The sequence below is a fragment of the Aquila chrysaetos genome, chromosome 21 (assembly GCF_900496995.4).
Source record: "Aquila chrysaetos chrysaetos chromosome 21, bAquChr1.4, whole genome shotgun sequence".
NCBI lineage: Eukaryota > Metazoa > Chordata > Aves > Accipitriformes > Accipitridae > Aquila > Aquila chrysaetos.
Window position 1 is genome coordinate 22489712 of NC_044024.1, and position 17473 is coordinate 22507184.

A 17473-nucleotide genomic window follows, 5' to 3' on the forward strand; every position below is an offset into this window, starting at 1 on the left:
CAATAATGGCTTGTAACCTCAGAGGAATCTCCAGCCTTCAGGGTCTGGCTCAACATTTTCTCACTCCACCTGGCTCAGTCTCATAAACACCCCGCTGAGCACTCCTCTCTCCACAGAACGTCCGGAGAGATGTTGTTTGGACCTCACCCTTGTCTGGCACTCACAGGGAACTGTGAGTTTCTTCACTTGGAGACAACTGATGGGTTTCACAGTGATGTCCAGACACCGTTGGACCAATTTCCTTAAAAAGGCATGTTTAAATATTGAAGAAAATCATAGGTACATTCTGAATGCCTTACTTAACTCCACAATTCGTACAGCCCTCACTGAAGAACAGCTTTCTTGTCCCCAAAACAGCCTGCTGGCTTTCAACAAATATACACAGAAATTGAATGGGAGGAAGAGCATGCCCTGAGGACAGCATCCATGCTGAGGTATAAATAGCTTCATTTCACTGGGGCCAAGCAGCTTCCTCAGACTGGCAGGCCAGATCCCAGCAGGCACTTGCAAGCTTATAGACTGAACTGCTGTGGCAGAGCTCTGCTTTGGGGTGGATGAGCAGCTGGCTTGCTAGGACATGGACCAGAGGGGTCCCTGCTGACTTACCTTTCTCACTATTTCACCCATGGAGTGCGTAGTACAAGCTGGTTCATTTTCTACCCACTTTTCCTTCCATAACTTTTAAAGCACAGGAGGCTGAGTAAGAGCTTGTAGAGCAGGGACAGCATATGACACAATTAAATTGCTTCTGAGAGAGGACAGGCTTGGAGGGTGCTTTAGAGGAAACAGCCATCCAGTGCTGTTTTTCAGGGGAACCTTGGCACAGCAGTCTCAGGCAAGCAAGAGGACATCCTGCGATTTTTTTTAGATTAGCACTGTTCCAAGTGCATCGCTGGCAAGCATTTCATAACTTGAGACATTTTCTTAAGAAAAATGCTCAGGCAGTCCCAAAAGATCCATAACATTTCCTGCACGTGCTCCCACCATAGAGTAATGAAGGCCTGGGTAGCCAGCCAGGGCACTGAATCAGGATAGAGAATTGAGTTTTCAGTGCACTGTTTCCTGATGCGTAGGCATTGGGCTGGGTTAACAATATTAGATGTGGGGCATCTGAGCAGTGCGTAATGAGAAAAGGAAACAGCTCAGCACAAGAAGTGGGGTGGATAAAGCAACCAGGGCTTAGAGTAACAGGGAAAAATTAAAAAAAAGGAAATAGAAAGGGAGAAAAAAATGACTGCAGGAACTAACAAGTAACACCAAAAAGCTGCTTTCCGATAAGAGGAAGAGTTGCTGGGAAAGCAGGATAAGGGTAGAAAGGGACTATTTTCAACAGGCATAAAGAGACAGGAAAATGTCATCCACATGAAGCAAACAGGTGTGTTCACCTATAGTGCAGAAGTTGAATTTAGCTGTGTGGGTATATCACAAGCCCCTTGAGATGGAAGTCATGCCTCATGATAGTTTCACCATCATGAGCAATACCATGAGACTATCAGAACTGCCCAGCAAATATATGTTTTCTGCAAGTATAAGTTTGCTGAACTATTCAAATAATATCAGACAAACTCATTGCCTCTCTAGCATTTGTTTTAGTAAGAGGATTCAAAGAATCACATTTTAGCATTTACTAGAAAAATGAAATTAATTCATTTGCATGAGTATTTGTGGGGAACTGAATAATAAGCCTATTCACCACCAATGGAGTTCATGTCATCCCCTATTCAAGACACTAAAAGTCAGCTCCTTTATCTGACTACTCACAATCTCAGCTTGGAAGATCCAAGATGATTCAGTGGTTTTGTAATGCATTTGTCAAGTAGATTTGAAAAAAAAAAAAACAAACCAGCATTTTTGGGGAATATTCTTCTAACAAAAGTTTGTATTATTGAAATGGTTGTTCAGTATGTTATATTCAGTTAATCAGAGGACTATGCTCCTCCGAAGTTTCTGCTTCCATTTATTATTGGTTCTGAACTCAATGATTCTGACACATGGGGAGAGGCAGCTCAAAGACAACAGAAATGAGCAATGGGGCATTTTTTACAATAAAATATGTATAATGCAGTCGTCCAGCTTTGCTAAGTATGTCTCACAGATGTGAAGGACAAAGCAGTATACAAATGTGTAGGAGAGAGAGGAATTACAAAGAATGTTGTGGGGGAGTTTCATGCCTGGGGAGGAAGGGAAATAGAGAGGACTTGGCTATTCAGGATGAATCTTAGGAAAAGCACTGTGATAGCAAAACCCTTTAGGATAAAAGAATTTAGTCTTAAAAGGAAAAGAGGTTTAAAGAAATCAGTGTATCAGTTATTTGGAACACAAAACTAGATGGGACAATCCAGTTTTCAAGTCCCAGAATTGAACAAGGTAGGTAATTTCTGGTTCTTACATCTGTGCACCTGTGAATTCAGCTGGCATGAAAATCCAAATATATCCAGCCTCTTCAAAATGTCAAAGCTGGTGCTTGCTGCAGTGCTGGGCCGGTGGGGAGGTGGGATTTGTGAAAGCGTCTGAATTGGATTGCTTGTTCCACCTAGCACAGATCCCACAGTTGAACACAGCTTATATTACCAAAAAGCCGTAACAAAAAACCAAAGTGAAATCCTTACCTTTAACAAACACATAGATCTTGGCTGTGAGATCCTCATTAGATGTGGAGTCATCATGAATGCAGGTGAAGTAACCGGTGTCATTAGCTATGACTTTCCTGATGACGAGCATGCTGCAGCTTTGCCTTGTGTTATTGCGACAGTTACTTATGTGCACTCGGGGGTCTTCCTTCTGGTCCCCCCTCAAAAGCCAGCTTACAGAAGGTGCTCCCCTGTCAACACAACACACCAAAATCAAAGATAGATTCATGACTTCAGACAAAATTTGGGCTTCCTTCTGGCCAACTCTTATTGATGTTCCCAGTGTTCCTACTCTTGTCATTTGCAAATGAATGATAAAGGTTGCTGGGTGTTTGCATTTCCACCCATAAGGAATTAAGGTGGATCACCCCACACTCTTCCCCAGAGCAGGGGAGATTCCTGAAATAGTCTGTGGGAACTGTAGCAAGCTAGCTCCTGGAGGAAAGTTTGATTTTTATTTTAACAGACTTCCTGAACATGAGTTTGTTTTTATAGCACTATATTTTAGCCACTACAAACATTAGAAAGCACTAGATAAAATTATATGTTTCTTCCAAGCTGAGGACTTTGCGTATTTTAACAGCTAAATTAATGTATATTTTCTTATACTAAGGCTGCATGGAGAGATAACATTTATGTAACTTCACATCACCTTTCTTGCTTAATCAGCAGTGACTCAGTCTTGATTTTTGTGAAGGGTCTGGAACTAATCAGGTTACAAATCTTAGAATATCTGCTCAAGACACATTTTTTTTCAATTCACCTTGTCACAGCAGTTTGAACATAAAGCTAGCGGGGCAGATGATACACCATTTCACCCACCTGACCCGTTCGTTGTCTTATCTATGATCATAGCTAATGCCAAGTGCAATTCTACGTAGTTCACCAGCAAAAAGTAAGGCCTTTTGATAACCTGTTACAGGACTCAAAGAGAGCTTTCAACTGATCTAGGTTAGCTCGGTAAGAGGCACTGGTTGCGCTAGTCCTGTTGTGCTGGAAACATCAGGCCACACCATGGCAGCAGGAGCTCTTGGAGCTCTCTTCTGCTTAGGCTGCACTTTGAGGGCTCTGATGATGTACTACTACATGCTATACATGCTTATGAGATGAAGATTATGGTCTTTTTGTAGCAGACTGGTTTTTGGTGGTCAATGTGGAAACTGGTGGGGTATGGGGGTCTATGGATTTTTCTGGGGAGGAAGTTAGTATTAGAGAGAGGCAGTTCTGTCTGCGTTTGCAGAGAGAAGCTGCTCTTCAAAAGGACAGGGAGTTGACTCACCCCTTCTCACTCAATGAATTCCCATTGACCCAATGGCATTTGCTGAGCTGAGGAAGGAGTAAGAACCTCTGGATTTCCCCAACTGCATGTCGCCAGGGAGAAATCCAGTCCAGACACGTCAACTCAGTGTAGAGATGCTAATACTGAACATGTCTAACAAGCAAGCTGTGTGAAGTTTCCAGTTAGCTAATAACTCTAACTTCTCTTTCTGTGCCGGTGGCTTTGTAGTGGTGCAGTAGGTGCAATAAGGGAACGTGTTTGCCAGCAAATTCAGTGACACTTAAACAAACTTCCTCTTGGCCCCCGTTTCTGCCCGTCCTTTTGTCGCCTTCCTGAAGATGATGCGGACATGGGGCTGAACTCTTGAGGTTATTCCCAGCACAGAGCTGAACAAGGGCACTGGGAAAAGTGTGAATATCCTCCCTGGTGAACAGCCTCACCCTCGTTTTTGGATGCACCGTTGACTTAGACAACCCCACCTCATCCGTCATACCAGCTTCCTGTCCCTCAGAGCACTGAATTATTTTTTGACACAGAGGTCCCTACCCAGTGCTCTTTCCCTACCTTACTAACGTTGTTAATGACGTAATGACCGCTTCTGTCAAGAAATGGGACTCCTGGCCGGAATATGGAACAATGCCACTTCACATTCAGACACCCAGCTCCCAGCATGTCCTCACATCCTTGCCCCTCTACCGTCACCCAGCCTGGTGTCCATCAGGGCTGGAAATCTGCAACAGTGGCTCTGCAGAGCAGGTCAGGGATTTCACACGCCTGTGCTTCCTTACATGTGCCCACTTTTTCCTCCTGCATATTTTATCCTGGTGGAAGATGAAGACTTTGGCTATGGCTTTGGGATTTTCACACGTCTGGCAGAGAGGAGTCACAGCAGTAGCTTTGGCCAGGCAGCCAAAAGCCAGGAAATCCTGGCCAAGAAGCTCAAATGAATGGAGTTTAAGGGAGAAGGGATGTTCACACAGAGGTACCGCAGTCTTCGGCAGTTACCTGCTCAGTCTGCTGCCTCGTGCTGTGCTCCACAGCCCTAATGCCCCCTGGAAGTACGAAGGACTTCAGAGCTCCCTTTGGGCCAGTCCGGAGCTAATCTGTGAGTGTGCAGATGCTGGTGTGTTAGAGGAGGCGGGAAGACCTGATGCAGGGAATCTTGAAGTGTAGAAATCACACTTCTAGCTTCTATTCCCAGCTCTTGCGTGACCAGAGTCAAGGAACTGAAGTGCTCCAGGCCTGTGTTCCCATGCTAGCATGGCAGCATGCTAGCATACTTTTCTGGTTCTCAGATCTGTTGTGTGGATTTATTGCTTTGCATCCATAAAGCAATTTGGGATTGAAGTGCTAATAATTTCTTCATCTATTTATTCATCTGGTGATATGAGAAAAATAGCATGGTCCTACAGATTAAAAAGGCAGTGGATGGAGAACTGCTGTAAATTATTGATTCAGTTGGCCTGGAGCACTACACCAAACTCATGTCCACATAACGTGTTTTATGAAGCACTGCATCTAGATTTTAAAGGACTGTTTAAACTTTATTGCCATCATGCTTGCTCCTTGCCAAGCTAAAAATACCACTGTAAGGTTGTTTTGACCTCATAAGCCACGCGGCTAGCTGGAGGTATTTGGAAAAAAATGCCTTACACTCCAGAAGACATCACAAATTTACACAGTATGAGTAAATTTACCTTTCACTATAACAACGAATTAAATAGAGTAGGACAAAAATCAGAAGGGACATATGTGTCAGCATAAACTGCAGCTTAGATTCACCTTCCCACTGCTTTTTCTTACTGTTTCCAGTAACTTCTGTTGCAAAAAACCATCCATGTAGTGGCTACAGTCAAGGGGACTTTGCAAGAAGGTGTAAAAATAATGTGTGTGTGAGAGAGAAACTGTGATAGTTTGTATTACCTTAAGCCTTCTCTCCTCCAACACTCTCAGAAAAAAATTAAAAACAATCTCTCACAGTAGCTTGCATATAAATCACACTCAGAACAAGCAACACCTACGTACATCTCAGTCTCAGGCCTTCTGTATGACCGAGGAAGCTAATGTATATTTGGCACAACAGAAAGGGCTCCGACTCTTTGTATTATGTATAGTTGTGTGCCAGTTGGCTGTGACCAAACACTATATCCCCCATTTTCAGAGGATCATCTCCCTGTAAACACAGGTCATTACCAGAATTTTGCTTGTTTCTTGCACGGCTAGTTTTCACACATTGTGCCAAGAACTGGAGAGCTGCTGTAATTTACAATATCAGCAGTCTGTTTTTTTATGAGTGCTGGTTATCTTTGATTTAAAGAATATGATATGTTTAAACAGGTCAGGTCTTTGAATGTATACATACTAACTGCTGTTTATTTAAATGTCATTTTATAGGCTAGATGGTATTTGAGGTTAGGAAGTTTAAGCTGATATATATATGTAAAGAGCTAATGACATGCCCTGGTGATCTTGTTTGTCATTTGCTTACGGACAGGGAGCAAAAGAGTGATTTTAGCTGCAGAGGAGATGAATCTGAACCTATTTTCAGATGAGGATTTTCCAGCCATGTCCTTAAGCATGGTACATCCCTCTCCCATAAGCTTTCCCTTGTGCTGACTCAGGATTTTGCTTGGGCCCCTTTACAGCATAAAGAATCTGGCCAAGCTGAATGCTGACCTGAGACTTTCCTCCCTGCTCTATTACAGCCCGTCAAATTCTCCTCCACACAGAAATGCATGTGAGGGTAAACAGCACTGCTTCCCAGCTGGCTGTGAAGCAGTCTTTGCTCTACCCTACCCAGAAATTGTACTGTGCCAAGGTAATCAATACAGCGAAGGAAATCCAGTGTGGCTGGAGCAATGCTTACCTGCATTTTATTTTTAGCGTGTGTCCTGCTAAGATGACAGTGTGGTTTTTTGCAGTGCTTAGCGTTGGTTTCTCAAAAAATTCTTCCACAGCGAGACCTGACCCAAATAAAGAAGAAATCATCATTAGACAGGCTATTCAGTATGGTTAGAACAGGCACAATACAGTTGAGGCAAGCTTTTTGTTTTGTAAATAGTCCCTAATTTGGGGTCCTACACAGTGCTTGCATTTATACTGATGCAATTCAGTTGAGCGTGGAGTTAGTCGTGAGATCCCCTTAGTTTGTTTTTAGTTCCCTTTATTCATCTCTTTCTTTTCTAACATTGAACACCTGCATTTCTGCTAATAGTCTTTCGCTCCTTTTATTTATAGCTAGTGTTATTACTGAATTATTGCAGTTTTAGGAGAACAGATTCATTTCAAAAGGATTTTACACATGTATAAAAGTGGAAGGAGTCAGGTCTTTGGGAAATAATTTGATGTGTGAGCTTATACGTTACATTTTAATCAGTGGGAGAAGAGAAGACAAATAATTCTGGGGAGCAATTCTTTGATTCACGACTGTGAAGCATCTGCTATATTAAAAGCAAATCAAAAAGCCTGCTGTTTTCCAAAGCACCATTCACAAATACTGCATTTGAACTAATAGCGAGCTGCTTGCTTTGTGGGCATTGTGGCTGTATACTGGTGTAATGCTCCAGGGCAAATTTGCAGTGGTGTCTGGGACACAATCATCAGTGCTAGTGTGACAAGGCTTGTCAGGTCTCTGATGACAATGGTTTTTAATGACAGTAGTGATAAAGGTCTCTCTCATCATCATCTCCTGGCTCCAGAAATGTCTTCTGAATGTGAAACTGTCCTCAGTGAGATGCATATCTGAGTGTACATCTATGACAATATAATTTTCAGAAAGTGAAACTGAGAAGGAACAGAAGTGAGGTTGGCCAAGCTGGTTTTCTTGTCCAAATTCAAAGTAACGTAATCAAGGAAAGAAGAAAACAGACTTAGATAAGTATCTCAATTTCCAAAGCTCTGACATTAAAGCTGTATGTTTTCTTTCCCCTCCTGCTCTTCAAATCTCTATCTCCTCCTTTGCCTTGAACTTGATAAGCCAGAAATCTTTAGCTGGGCTTATAACAGAGGCATTATTCTCAGCAGAATAGTGAAGATAACATATCTAGCAAAAAGAGAAACATTAGGGTTTAACTTTTCAACTGGATGAAACAGTGATTTTCTTGCCTCCCACCTCCCAACTCTCATCTCTTTTTTGCTGGATTTGAGTAAAATGCTCTTAGCCTGGCATATTCTTTCAGTGTGGAGAGTCAATCACTCCCACTTTGGAGAGTCTGGCTTCTCCCATGAGCCATTCAAATTCCCATCAGTAACTCAGCGGAGGTCAGCTAATCTCACAGCACCAGAGAATCCTTCCCAAAGGGGATCCTGCCCAGACAGCATGTTGCTGGACTCCCTTCGAAGGCATAGTGACCCTTCCTATAGACCTCTAGCTGAGACTTTAAACTACTCCTGGCCATTGCTTCAGCACCAGAGACATCCCCCCCCCCCCCCCATCCCCCCGCCTAGTTTTGCATAACCGATGACACTGTAGCTTTATCTCCAAAGTCCTTTGCAGAGTTAGAAGTTGGAGTCTGGCCAACACAAACTCCCTCCAGTGCATGTGTGTGACACTATTTAGCATGGCCCTACCTAAAAACTGCTATTGCACGTAATGCTGTGGAAGCAAAATAGCCCGTGGGTTCTAGCCCTGCAGTGCCCATTTCTTTCAAGAAGTACCATTACTCCTAAACACATTCAAGATGACATGTGCAGGGTGCAGCATCACATTTACCAACGAATCAACAGAAAAAGCCCCAAACTCTGCAGGAGGAGACACTGTCAGGCAAGTATGGCCTTGCACTTGGCTCCGAGTGCCCTCCGGTTTCTAGAAACAACCAGTTCACACTGAGCATGGGTTGAGCTTTGGCACGTGGTATTTCACGGTGCTGAGGTATTTCACGTCTCTTAAGACCATGTGCTGAGCTTTGCAAAAACAATCCAAAACATGTCCAACAGCTTTGAATATGTTTGTCAAGTGTCACATAATTTGCTAGCTGAGGGTTGTTTGGGTCCTGTGTAGCTCACCTGGGACACAGCTACTACTGGGATCTGTTCTGGGCTGTTTATGCTGTGACTTCAGGCAGGTGCTGCTTCGACTTAGAAAATCCTGGGGTTTGAAATAATCCTTTATTTCTTTCCTCTTGTGCCTTCAGTTGTTCTTAGGGCTTAAGGGGGCTTAGCTGATGTCTCGAGCTGGCCTTTTGAACAGGCCTGAATTTTACCTCTCATGAGCAAGTGTGACACTGTCAGAAGGGTCTGGAGTGCAGTGCCAGGCAGCTGGCATTAGACTTAAGCTGCTATTGTGACCAGAGAGCAATGCAGGCCTTGGGCTTTTATAATATTTGAGACTGTTTTTGCTAAAAGAAAGAAAAGTATTTTTCAATTATTCTGTTTATACTTCTGAGCTACTTCTTTCCCAAAGTTTATTTTGGCTTCGGGAGCTGAAGAAAAGAATAAGCAAAGTGTAATTTCAGTGCTTTTCTACCCCATGGAGGACAGGAGGAGAAATTCCTCTGCCACACACACATTTGATCACAGCTGCCAGGTGACAGAGGGTTTATATAAACACAGTGTGTGCCCTTTCTGGCACACCAGAGCCAAAGCTGAGTGGACTGGAAAAAAAAAAATATGAGGGCAAAACTGAGCGAGTAGTGGGGAAAAGGTTAGGCTGTGCTACATCAGGGCGCCTAAATGCCAAAACTGGCAGGATGATGCCCCACAAAATTTTTAACCTCCCATGGTCCCTTTAGAGCTGGACTTCATTTTTTGGAGACAAAGCTGGGGACAGCCCTTGGGCATGTTGGGTGAGAAGAAAGGGATCTACTCCACTTTCACATTTGTTTTATATATTTGAGGAGACTCGTGGCTTTAAGAAGGTGTTAGGATGCTGCAAGCAGCTCCCTGCAGAGAGAAGCAGGCATGTAGGCTGCATCGTGTTTGGCAGTGCATACCCTCTTTCCACAATCCTGCACCCTAACATTCGTTTAGCTTTGGAGTCTCATCCACACCAGTCAGTGGCGCCAGGGGAACTGGGATGGAGGTAGATACTGTTTAGCTTGTACAAAGACTGAGTCTTCTGGGACATGGTGTGCAGGTGTCTTACTTGCTGGTAAGCTTTTGATTCCAGGAGGTGTGAAACACAGGCAGGTGCGATCTAGTTCTGGAAAGGGCACAGTTAACCCAATGTTGGCATCCCATAGAAAAGCATTGTTTAAATACACCATGTAGCTTAGTTGCACTACTTTTCCATCTTCTTAGAATGAATGTGAATGCTCACCATTTTAATGTATTTCATTTTGGTTTTATGGCTTTAATCAATAAATGTCTCACACTTCTCAAGAAAAGTTTTTCATAGCTACTCTGCACTTTATATAAAAACTCTTTATATAAAGACTTGAGAAACATCTCTCTGAGGTAGTACTCAGTGGTATGCTATAAAACCAGGACCTACAACCTGCCCAGGGTGGGGTGAGAGCCATGCTGCTGGACCAAGTCCTGCTGAAGCTAATGTTCTCTGATTGCACAGCTCAGATTACAATGTCCAGGCCTAAAATAACATTCTCATCTTCTCTGCTAAATAATTTTGGTCCTGTTGTAGGGCTACAAGGGTCATAAAATTAAAAACAAGTACTCGTGCCAACCATTTCATTACCATAGCAAAACTCTGCAGAGGAACAAACAGCTTGGCAGGCTCTGTTCTACAGAACGATGTATAAAGGCCCAGGAAACAGCATTGGTACCATGGCTGTCCCTGCTGTTTTCTTTGTGAAGCTAACACTGCTGCCTGGTTGGGGTGAGGAACCTGGTGCAGCATCCTTTCTTAGATCCTCTGGCATGGTTTGGGATAAGATGCTAGAATGATAATACTGCAGAATTAGCAGAAAGCCCGTTGCCTCCTGCAGAGCTACAAATAGGTTTTAGCACAACATCCCCTCTGTAAACCAAGGGAGAAAGACAGGCTCCTCCTGGGAAGTGACGTGTTGCATCTGATGTTAGGTTCCTGCCCTCAATTACTTGTTGCCAACGCAAGTTGCCTACAGCAAGACTCAAGAGCATAGTGTCACCAGGCTAAAGATAGCCCCTAGCAAGAGCCATGAGTCAGGACAGACCTTCTGTCCAGAGCCTCATTGCACCGTTTCTAATTCTGAGAGTTTATTCTTACCTTCAGTTTAGACTTTAACATTCTGCTCTTGATGGTGAAAACCCCAAACACAGCACAACCACACAAATCCTTGGGATTGAAATGTGAAAGGTTGACTAATACATTAACCAGGGAAGAAAAGTGTATTGAAAACTGTTTTTCCTGGGATAATCTGATTTTGCAGCGCAGCCAACGTTGAACATGGGAGGATCCCCAGGCAGAGGGTAATGTGTGACCTCCCTCACCTCTCTGTCAGATGATTTCTAACTCTGTCTCACTTGGCTGAGGGAGATCCCTCCCACGCTAAGCGAATGCCTGATTGTTCATGCTAGGACCATCAGTGAGCATGAATAAAAACTATTTTTAATCTCTGTTTCTTACTGTAACAGCCTTCCTTCAAGCATCCTCTAGGCACTGTTACTACCCAGTAGCTAGCCCCAAAAGAGCACTCACAAATGCTTGTGAGATTGAACGTATCTAGGTATCGTACATAGTGACAGCTAACGTCAATATGATATCTGATTAAGAGATCCATGTATCCCTTTTGGGCACTGCAGCGCACAGAGGAGGGGAAGGCTGAAAGAACAGTATCAAAGAGCACCTAACCTCTGCATCAGATGACAAAGAAATAATTGCTAGGCAAACCAGAGACTGCTGCGTTGACAGCTAAATGAAGCAGGTTAGACTAAGGCCCACATTCCACAAGGACTTGGGCACACAAATAGCTTTTTGCACATGGTTGAACTCCAGGGACTATTCATGTGTGTAAAGTCACTCTTGTGCATAGATCTGGGCCCTAGGACACATCAGGTCCCATTAGAAAGGACTGGAAGTCAGAGTTCTAGAGCTGATTTTAGTGGGGGAAGGGGAGAGGCACATACACAACATTTAAAAACTGTTTTGTTCATTGCTGGCAATAGACTGGGGATACTTTTGTAAGCCGTGCTTACCTTAAAGCATTTCTGAGTCAGAGCCTGGATCGGGAGCATAATCTGTGCTCTGAAAACACTCTGGAATTAATGGGGGCTGTATGAACAGCATGCGTGGCTCTGGTCACCCGTAATATGGTGACCACCAATAATATGGATTATGCAGATGAAGAGCTGTTACCTATGCTGCCTGCCACAGTAAAACTGGTGAAGCTCAGTCTCTCCAAACGACTTTGTGTCTGCAGCAGTAAATGACATGAAGGAGAGACAACATGCTTTCCTCTGAGATGCCAGGGTACCTCATCACAAGTACACAGTGTGAGTGCATCTAAAAAATGAACAGGTACCCATTTTAAAGGGTATTTTCATGACTATATCCCCAAGGAAATCCTATTTTCACTGGAATTAGAAAGCTCAAGGATTTGTTGAAAAGCTGTGTGTGTTTAAACCAATGGCCTGTAATCATTTTAGGATTTATTTCAAGGTTACCCCCTGTGAAAAGAGAAGACACGACAGTACTGTCAGCATTATTGTATCACAAGCCTTGCAATATTTGGTGTCTTTATTAAGTCTTCAGCTGCTGGAGTCAGCTTTCACTTGTTATAATCAAGTAATTTTCTATTATTTTAAAGGCTTAAAAAGACAGCAGCAAATAACTAAAAAGACCCACCTCCTCCCTTTTTGTTGTAAATTTGGGTGGGAGAAGGACATACAATTTTTGATTCTGCTAGACTCATGCATTGACATTATGTCCTATGCTCTCTATTCAAAATGCAGAATTTTCTAAATGAAATATTATTGCCAGCATTGACTTTCCCAGCAAAGAAGGAGGGATGCTCTTGTGGTGAAGATCTTGGCTGTAAGTCAGGAACAAACCTCCCAATTTTATTCTTTCCTGTGGGCTAGTGAGTTCTGTGTCAGGCCACCTGATGGGTACCGAGCCAGTACAGAGGCCAAAGGCCTCTGTGATGGGCTGCAGCTGGGGAATGCGTAGGTCAGAAAGGGTTGTTAGAGGGTAACTTACCCTCTAGACCTAATGTGGTTTGTTTGCCTCTCTCCCATTTCATTTCTCTCTTGATTTTCTCAGGGAGTTGGTTTTGATGGGGTTATTTGCTCTCCTAAGTCTCAATTCTCCATGTGTATAGCGAGGATAATATTTTAACTTGTCTGAAAAGTTTTAAACCCTTCATCTTTTCCTATGCATTTGTACAGCACTTATTGTAGGGGGGCTGTGACTTCCTCATCAGGTGCTGCTACAGGCCAGTCCCCTTTAGGTTACTGGTTTATTCCCTGCTGAACTACTTTTCCTAGAGGAGAAGATGAGTAGGAGTTTAGACCCTATCTCAGTCCTAGTCTCACACAAGGTAGGAATGCTACTTCAACAAGTACTCCCTGTGCTGGAGTCTGGTAGCCAAGCTGTTCTCTGCATGCCCAGACTGGATATCTCAGTTACATGATACTTCCAAGATAATTGCAAAATCAAGAAAAATTACCCCAAAGCAGTGGGCAAACTAAAATAAGACAGCTCCACCACCTCTGCCAAGGAATCCAAACCATAGACACATGACAACTCTCACAATTGGAGGGTAAAACACAAAGAAAGCAGATGATTAATGGACTCAAGAAGCAGGCTCGACTGTAATTGGAAAATATAATCTCCTTGAAAAGCCTGTCCCTGGAAAGTGCATGGGAAATGGGCTGCAGATCCGTCAGGAAAGTACAGCTCGTGCTCTGTACGGAGCTTGCTTCTCCATGCCACTGCCCAGGGACCAGGACCTCACTGTCACTTGGCCATTGATCAACCCATCCTCTTTCCTGCCAGCTGGGAAACCCACCCGTGGGACTGCTGAATGCTGCGAGTGCCCAGCCCCACCAACCGAGCTCAGCAACAGGGGCATGAGCAGAGCACAGGGTTCACCTGGAAACCACTTCCAGAGTGCTAAAGCACCCAGGAGCGTGCTCCTCTCTGCTGGCTCTTGCAAGCCCGACACATCATCTAGGTGAGAAAAGCAAAGAGCCCACATGCAGCGGGCCCTTGAATACCCATCCCTATCTTTTGCCAAAATTGTCTCCCTTGCCTACACTGCCGCTATAGAAGCAGGATTATTTTTCAGGAAAATGGTTCAGCAACTTTTAAAGATTTTCTATTTTCTTTGTTTGTTTCAGGGGAATGGTTACAAGAAGCATATCTTCCTGTTGTTTTCCACCTAGAAATAACCAGGAATCCCCCAGAGTGGTCGTGCAACAGGCATGCTGTGTGTGGGCACAGAACTAGCAACCTGTAGACCAGAGCCAGAGCTTCCATTCCTACAGAAGCTGAAGAAGCTAATCCAAAATTAAATTAGCAATCACAAACTCATCAGGAGAGATGGCTAAGATTCTTTCAGGATATTCAAATGCTAGTGTTAACCCAAGAGTATCTGCTGGCAAAGCAACAGGCTTCATGTTTTTGTTGATTTTCCAAGCCAGAGAAGCTAGTATTTGTTTAGCTGACTCATGAGAAAGGGGAGTAGTTCACACCCATTCTTCTTCTCCGCCTGCTGCAAATAGTTTTGTGTAGCTCAGCCAGAGACAGTAGTTTGGGTGTAAATGTTCCTAGTGACAACAACAAAAAATTAAATCATTAGTCTCAAGCGGAGGAGACATCAACAACAGCACAGTAAAAACAACTGCTAAGTAGAGCAAGTGTTTAAAGATAAGATAAGACATTGGCCCTGCTCTTGGGATTTGTTCCTACAAGGCTTTTCCTCACCCATAGATGCATCAGCATTTCCTGATGAAGTGGCACAGGGTCACTCTGGTTTCCTTCTGTAATCAGCAGAAACTCTTCAGCAAGGCCACCTTATTGCTTTGTGTGCTGACGCTTAAAACCCCTGTGTCAATTAACAGGAACTTTTCTCTGTTTTTCTGTAATCAAAACATAACCTTTGGAGTTCGACTACACCTGCTCAAAGGCAACTCCCTGAACGTACAATGCCATGTGCTTTCTTGGCTGTCCATGATATGGATCACTGTATCAGTTGCAGATTTATGGAAAGAGGTCACAGAAAGCAACTCTAGGTCAAAATTGTTTGGTCTTTGGCAGCAGCAGCTCGTTAATCAGAGCCATTGTTTTCCCTCTGACACTGCAGAGTGTGGAGTCCTAAAGAATGACAGAGATATCACCACCCTGTGCTTATGCTGAGTTATGTAGTGAGGGGACATGTCCTTTCTTTGTAACTGGATGACAAGTCGAGAACTTAGATCTACAGCCATAAAATAAACATGAAATCTGGGAAAGGAGGTGGCAACATCTGCAATCATCTGCCAGGCACTCAAGCACAGTTTAAAGTATTTAGGAAATGCAGTAATCTCATGTCGATGGAAAAAAGGCCTGGAATGTTATTTCTTGATCAAAATTATGGCAATTCCTCTGGGAAAGTGAAGACCTGGCACATCTCCATGATTAGCAAATATGCAGACCCAGTGGGAACAAGACACACAAAAAAAGACACCATGCTATGTGCTAAAGACTTCAGAGAAAAAAAAAAATCAAAAAATGTGAGGTATGAAACTGTCTTTGCCTCTCCCCCAACATGCTCTCCTGAGAAAAGCTTTAGGGTTGCAGATGCGTGTTTCTAATGATTCCCAGACAGGATTACTTCATAGGCACTTCATAGACATAGCTTTCATTCTTCCTTGACTTGACCATCCTGAGGAGAGGACACGTTCTTTAGACAAGGCTGCAAGTGAGAGGAGGAACAAGGGCACACTTTGGTCTCTAGGATGAACTACCATGGGGAGCAGTCCCTGCGAGAAGGAGCCTGATCTACCTCTCTGCTGGTGGCTCTGGCCCCAAGGTTCACCCTTCACTCTCACTGCAGTCCACCACAGCACATGTTCTGCCTGCCCTTCACCTCCTCCCAGAGGACTCCACAAATGAGGACTTACTGCTACTCAGTCTTCAGATACAATGCAGCTTTTATCTGGAAGTGAATCTAGCCAAGATTTCTCCCCTTCCTCCAGAGCACTGGTAGGAAAATGGGCAGGTAGAAGGCCATCTAGATCTGCCTCCACTGGGTCCTTTCCAGGCTTCCCTGTGTCCCTGTGTCAACTCTGGATTGTCACCACAGGTAAACTCCTGGGAGCATATTTGTGTATTGATGGATAGATAGCTGGATATTTTTATTGCACATCAGCCCAACAGTTCCTCATAGCTACAGACAGTAACCCATGGATCAAGTTATGATTCCACCTTGTCAAAACCCTACATTCAGTTCCCTTTAATCAGTATTGCTCTATGCAGGGTAATTTGTATGCGGTGACTAGTTACTTGGAAAGTTACGGATGCTAAGGAAGGAATGTTTTAAAACTCTTAACTAAATTACTTTATTATTTTGAGTAGCTATCAGAAGATTAGCTCATTTATCAAAGGTGACATGTAAGGCTGAAAAGTCAACAGCAGTAATTCACAGACTTCGTGTGTGTCACAGCGCAGCACTAAACACTGTGTTCACTCACACATCAATGGGATTGAATTTGGCACCTCTCTATATTTCTCTCAAACTTATTTGTTTTGTACAGCTGCAAATAGTGAAAGCAATTGTGCTGACTCTATTCCAAGAACTATTCCCCAACCTGCTCATGTGCACAGAAAGAATCAGTCACTATTGAAATCTGTCTTGATATGAGCCAGGACCTGTCATGAAAAAACAAGTAGTAAATCTCTATTGATGCAAGCAGTGATTTCTCTCTTGTTCCTACCCAATTTTAACATTTATACTGGACTTTTAACCTGGAATAAAGGGGCTACCTATACTCAGGATAAGAGTAAAGCTCTCATGCTAGATAATTCATTAAAGAGAATGGACTTTTTTAAAGTTAGAGCAGTAGCAGAAAAGTTTTCAATAGGTCTTATATACAGTTTTATACCTTTCTCATCTTTTTCTATTGAAGTGACAATAGCCATCAGATTAAAAAAATAAAAAACAACAAACCGTATTATTTTCTTTTCTGTGTGGATATGGTATGGTAATTTTTTTTTTTTTTTTACATGTTAATCGCAATATTATTGCACACTTCTTGGCAGACTGGAAATAGATATAGTGGTTCCTATACTATAGTGGCACTTTCTGTGGGGGGAACATGGTGCATCAAGGCAATATTAAACCTGGACGCAGGTCAGTCTGTTCACAAGGCAGGAGACGGGGAGAATGCAGTGGAGTTTATTTTTCTGAAGGCAAGAAGTTGCCTTTAGTTCAGTGTTTAGGGGGGCAATGCAATAACCCATACGTGCATCAGTTTATAATTCATCCCGACTGCCAGTAGAGGTCAGATTTTAAGCTGGCGACATGAATTATTAAGGAGGGATTTCTCCCAAGTTTCCATAAAAGTTGCTGTCAGGAGCAACCACCAGTGGTGAAATGAAATTTTTGCCAGAATTCAATAAAATAATACTGGTTTCACACATGTTGAAAATCTGTTCTGGTATCTGGTTGTACAGGCACCCAGAGCAAACAGCTAGAGCCATAGATCT

At 43.3% G+C, this 17473-nt stretch overlaps 1 protein-coding gene across 3 annotated transcripts in view; it reads right to left on the reverse strand.

The window, feature by feature from the left end:
• Window positions 1-17473, reverse strand: part of LOC115333495 (vascular endothelial growth factor receptor kdr-like) — a 140640-nt gene that overhangs the window by 95679 nt on the left and 27488 nt on the right. For all 3 annotated transcript variants that reach the window (XM_029996483.2, XM_029996482.2, XM_029996481.2), the window contains exons 2-3: window positions 6776-6872; window positions 2610-2821 (exon numbers count right to left, since the gene is read on the reverse strand). In XM_029996483.2, coding sequence (XP_029852343.1) covers window positions 2610-2821; window positions 6776-6872 — 309 coding nt within the window. The remainder of the gene's footprint in view (window positions 1-2609; window positions 2822-6775; window positions 6873-17473) is intronic.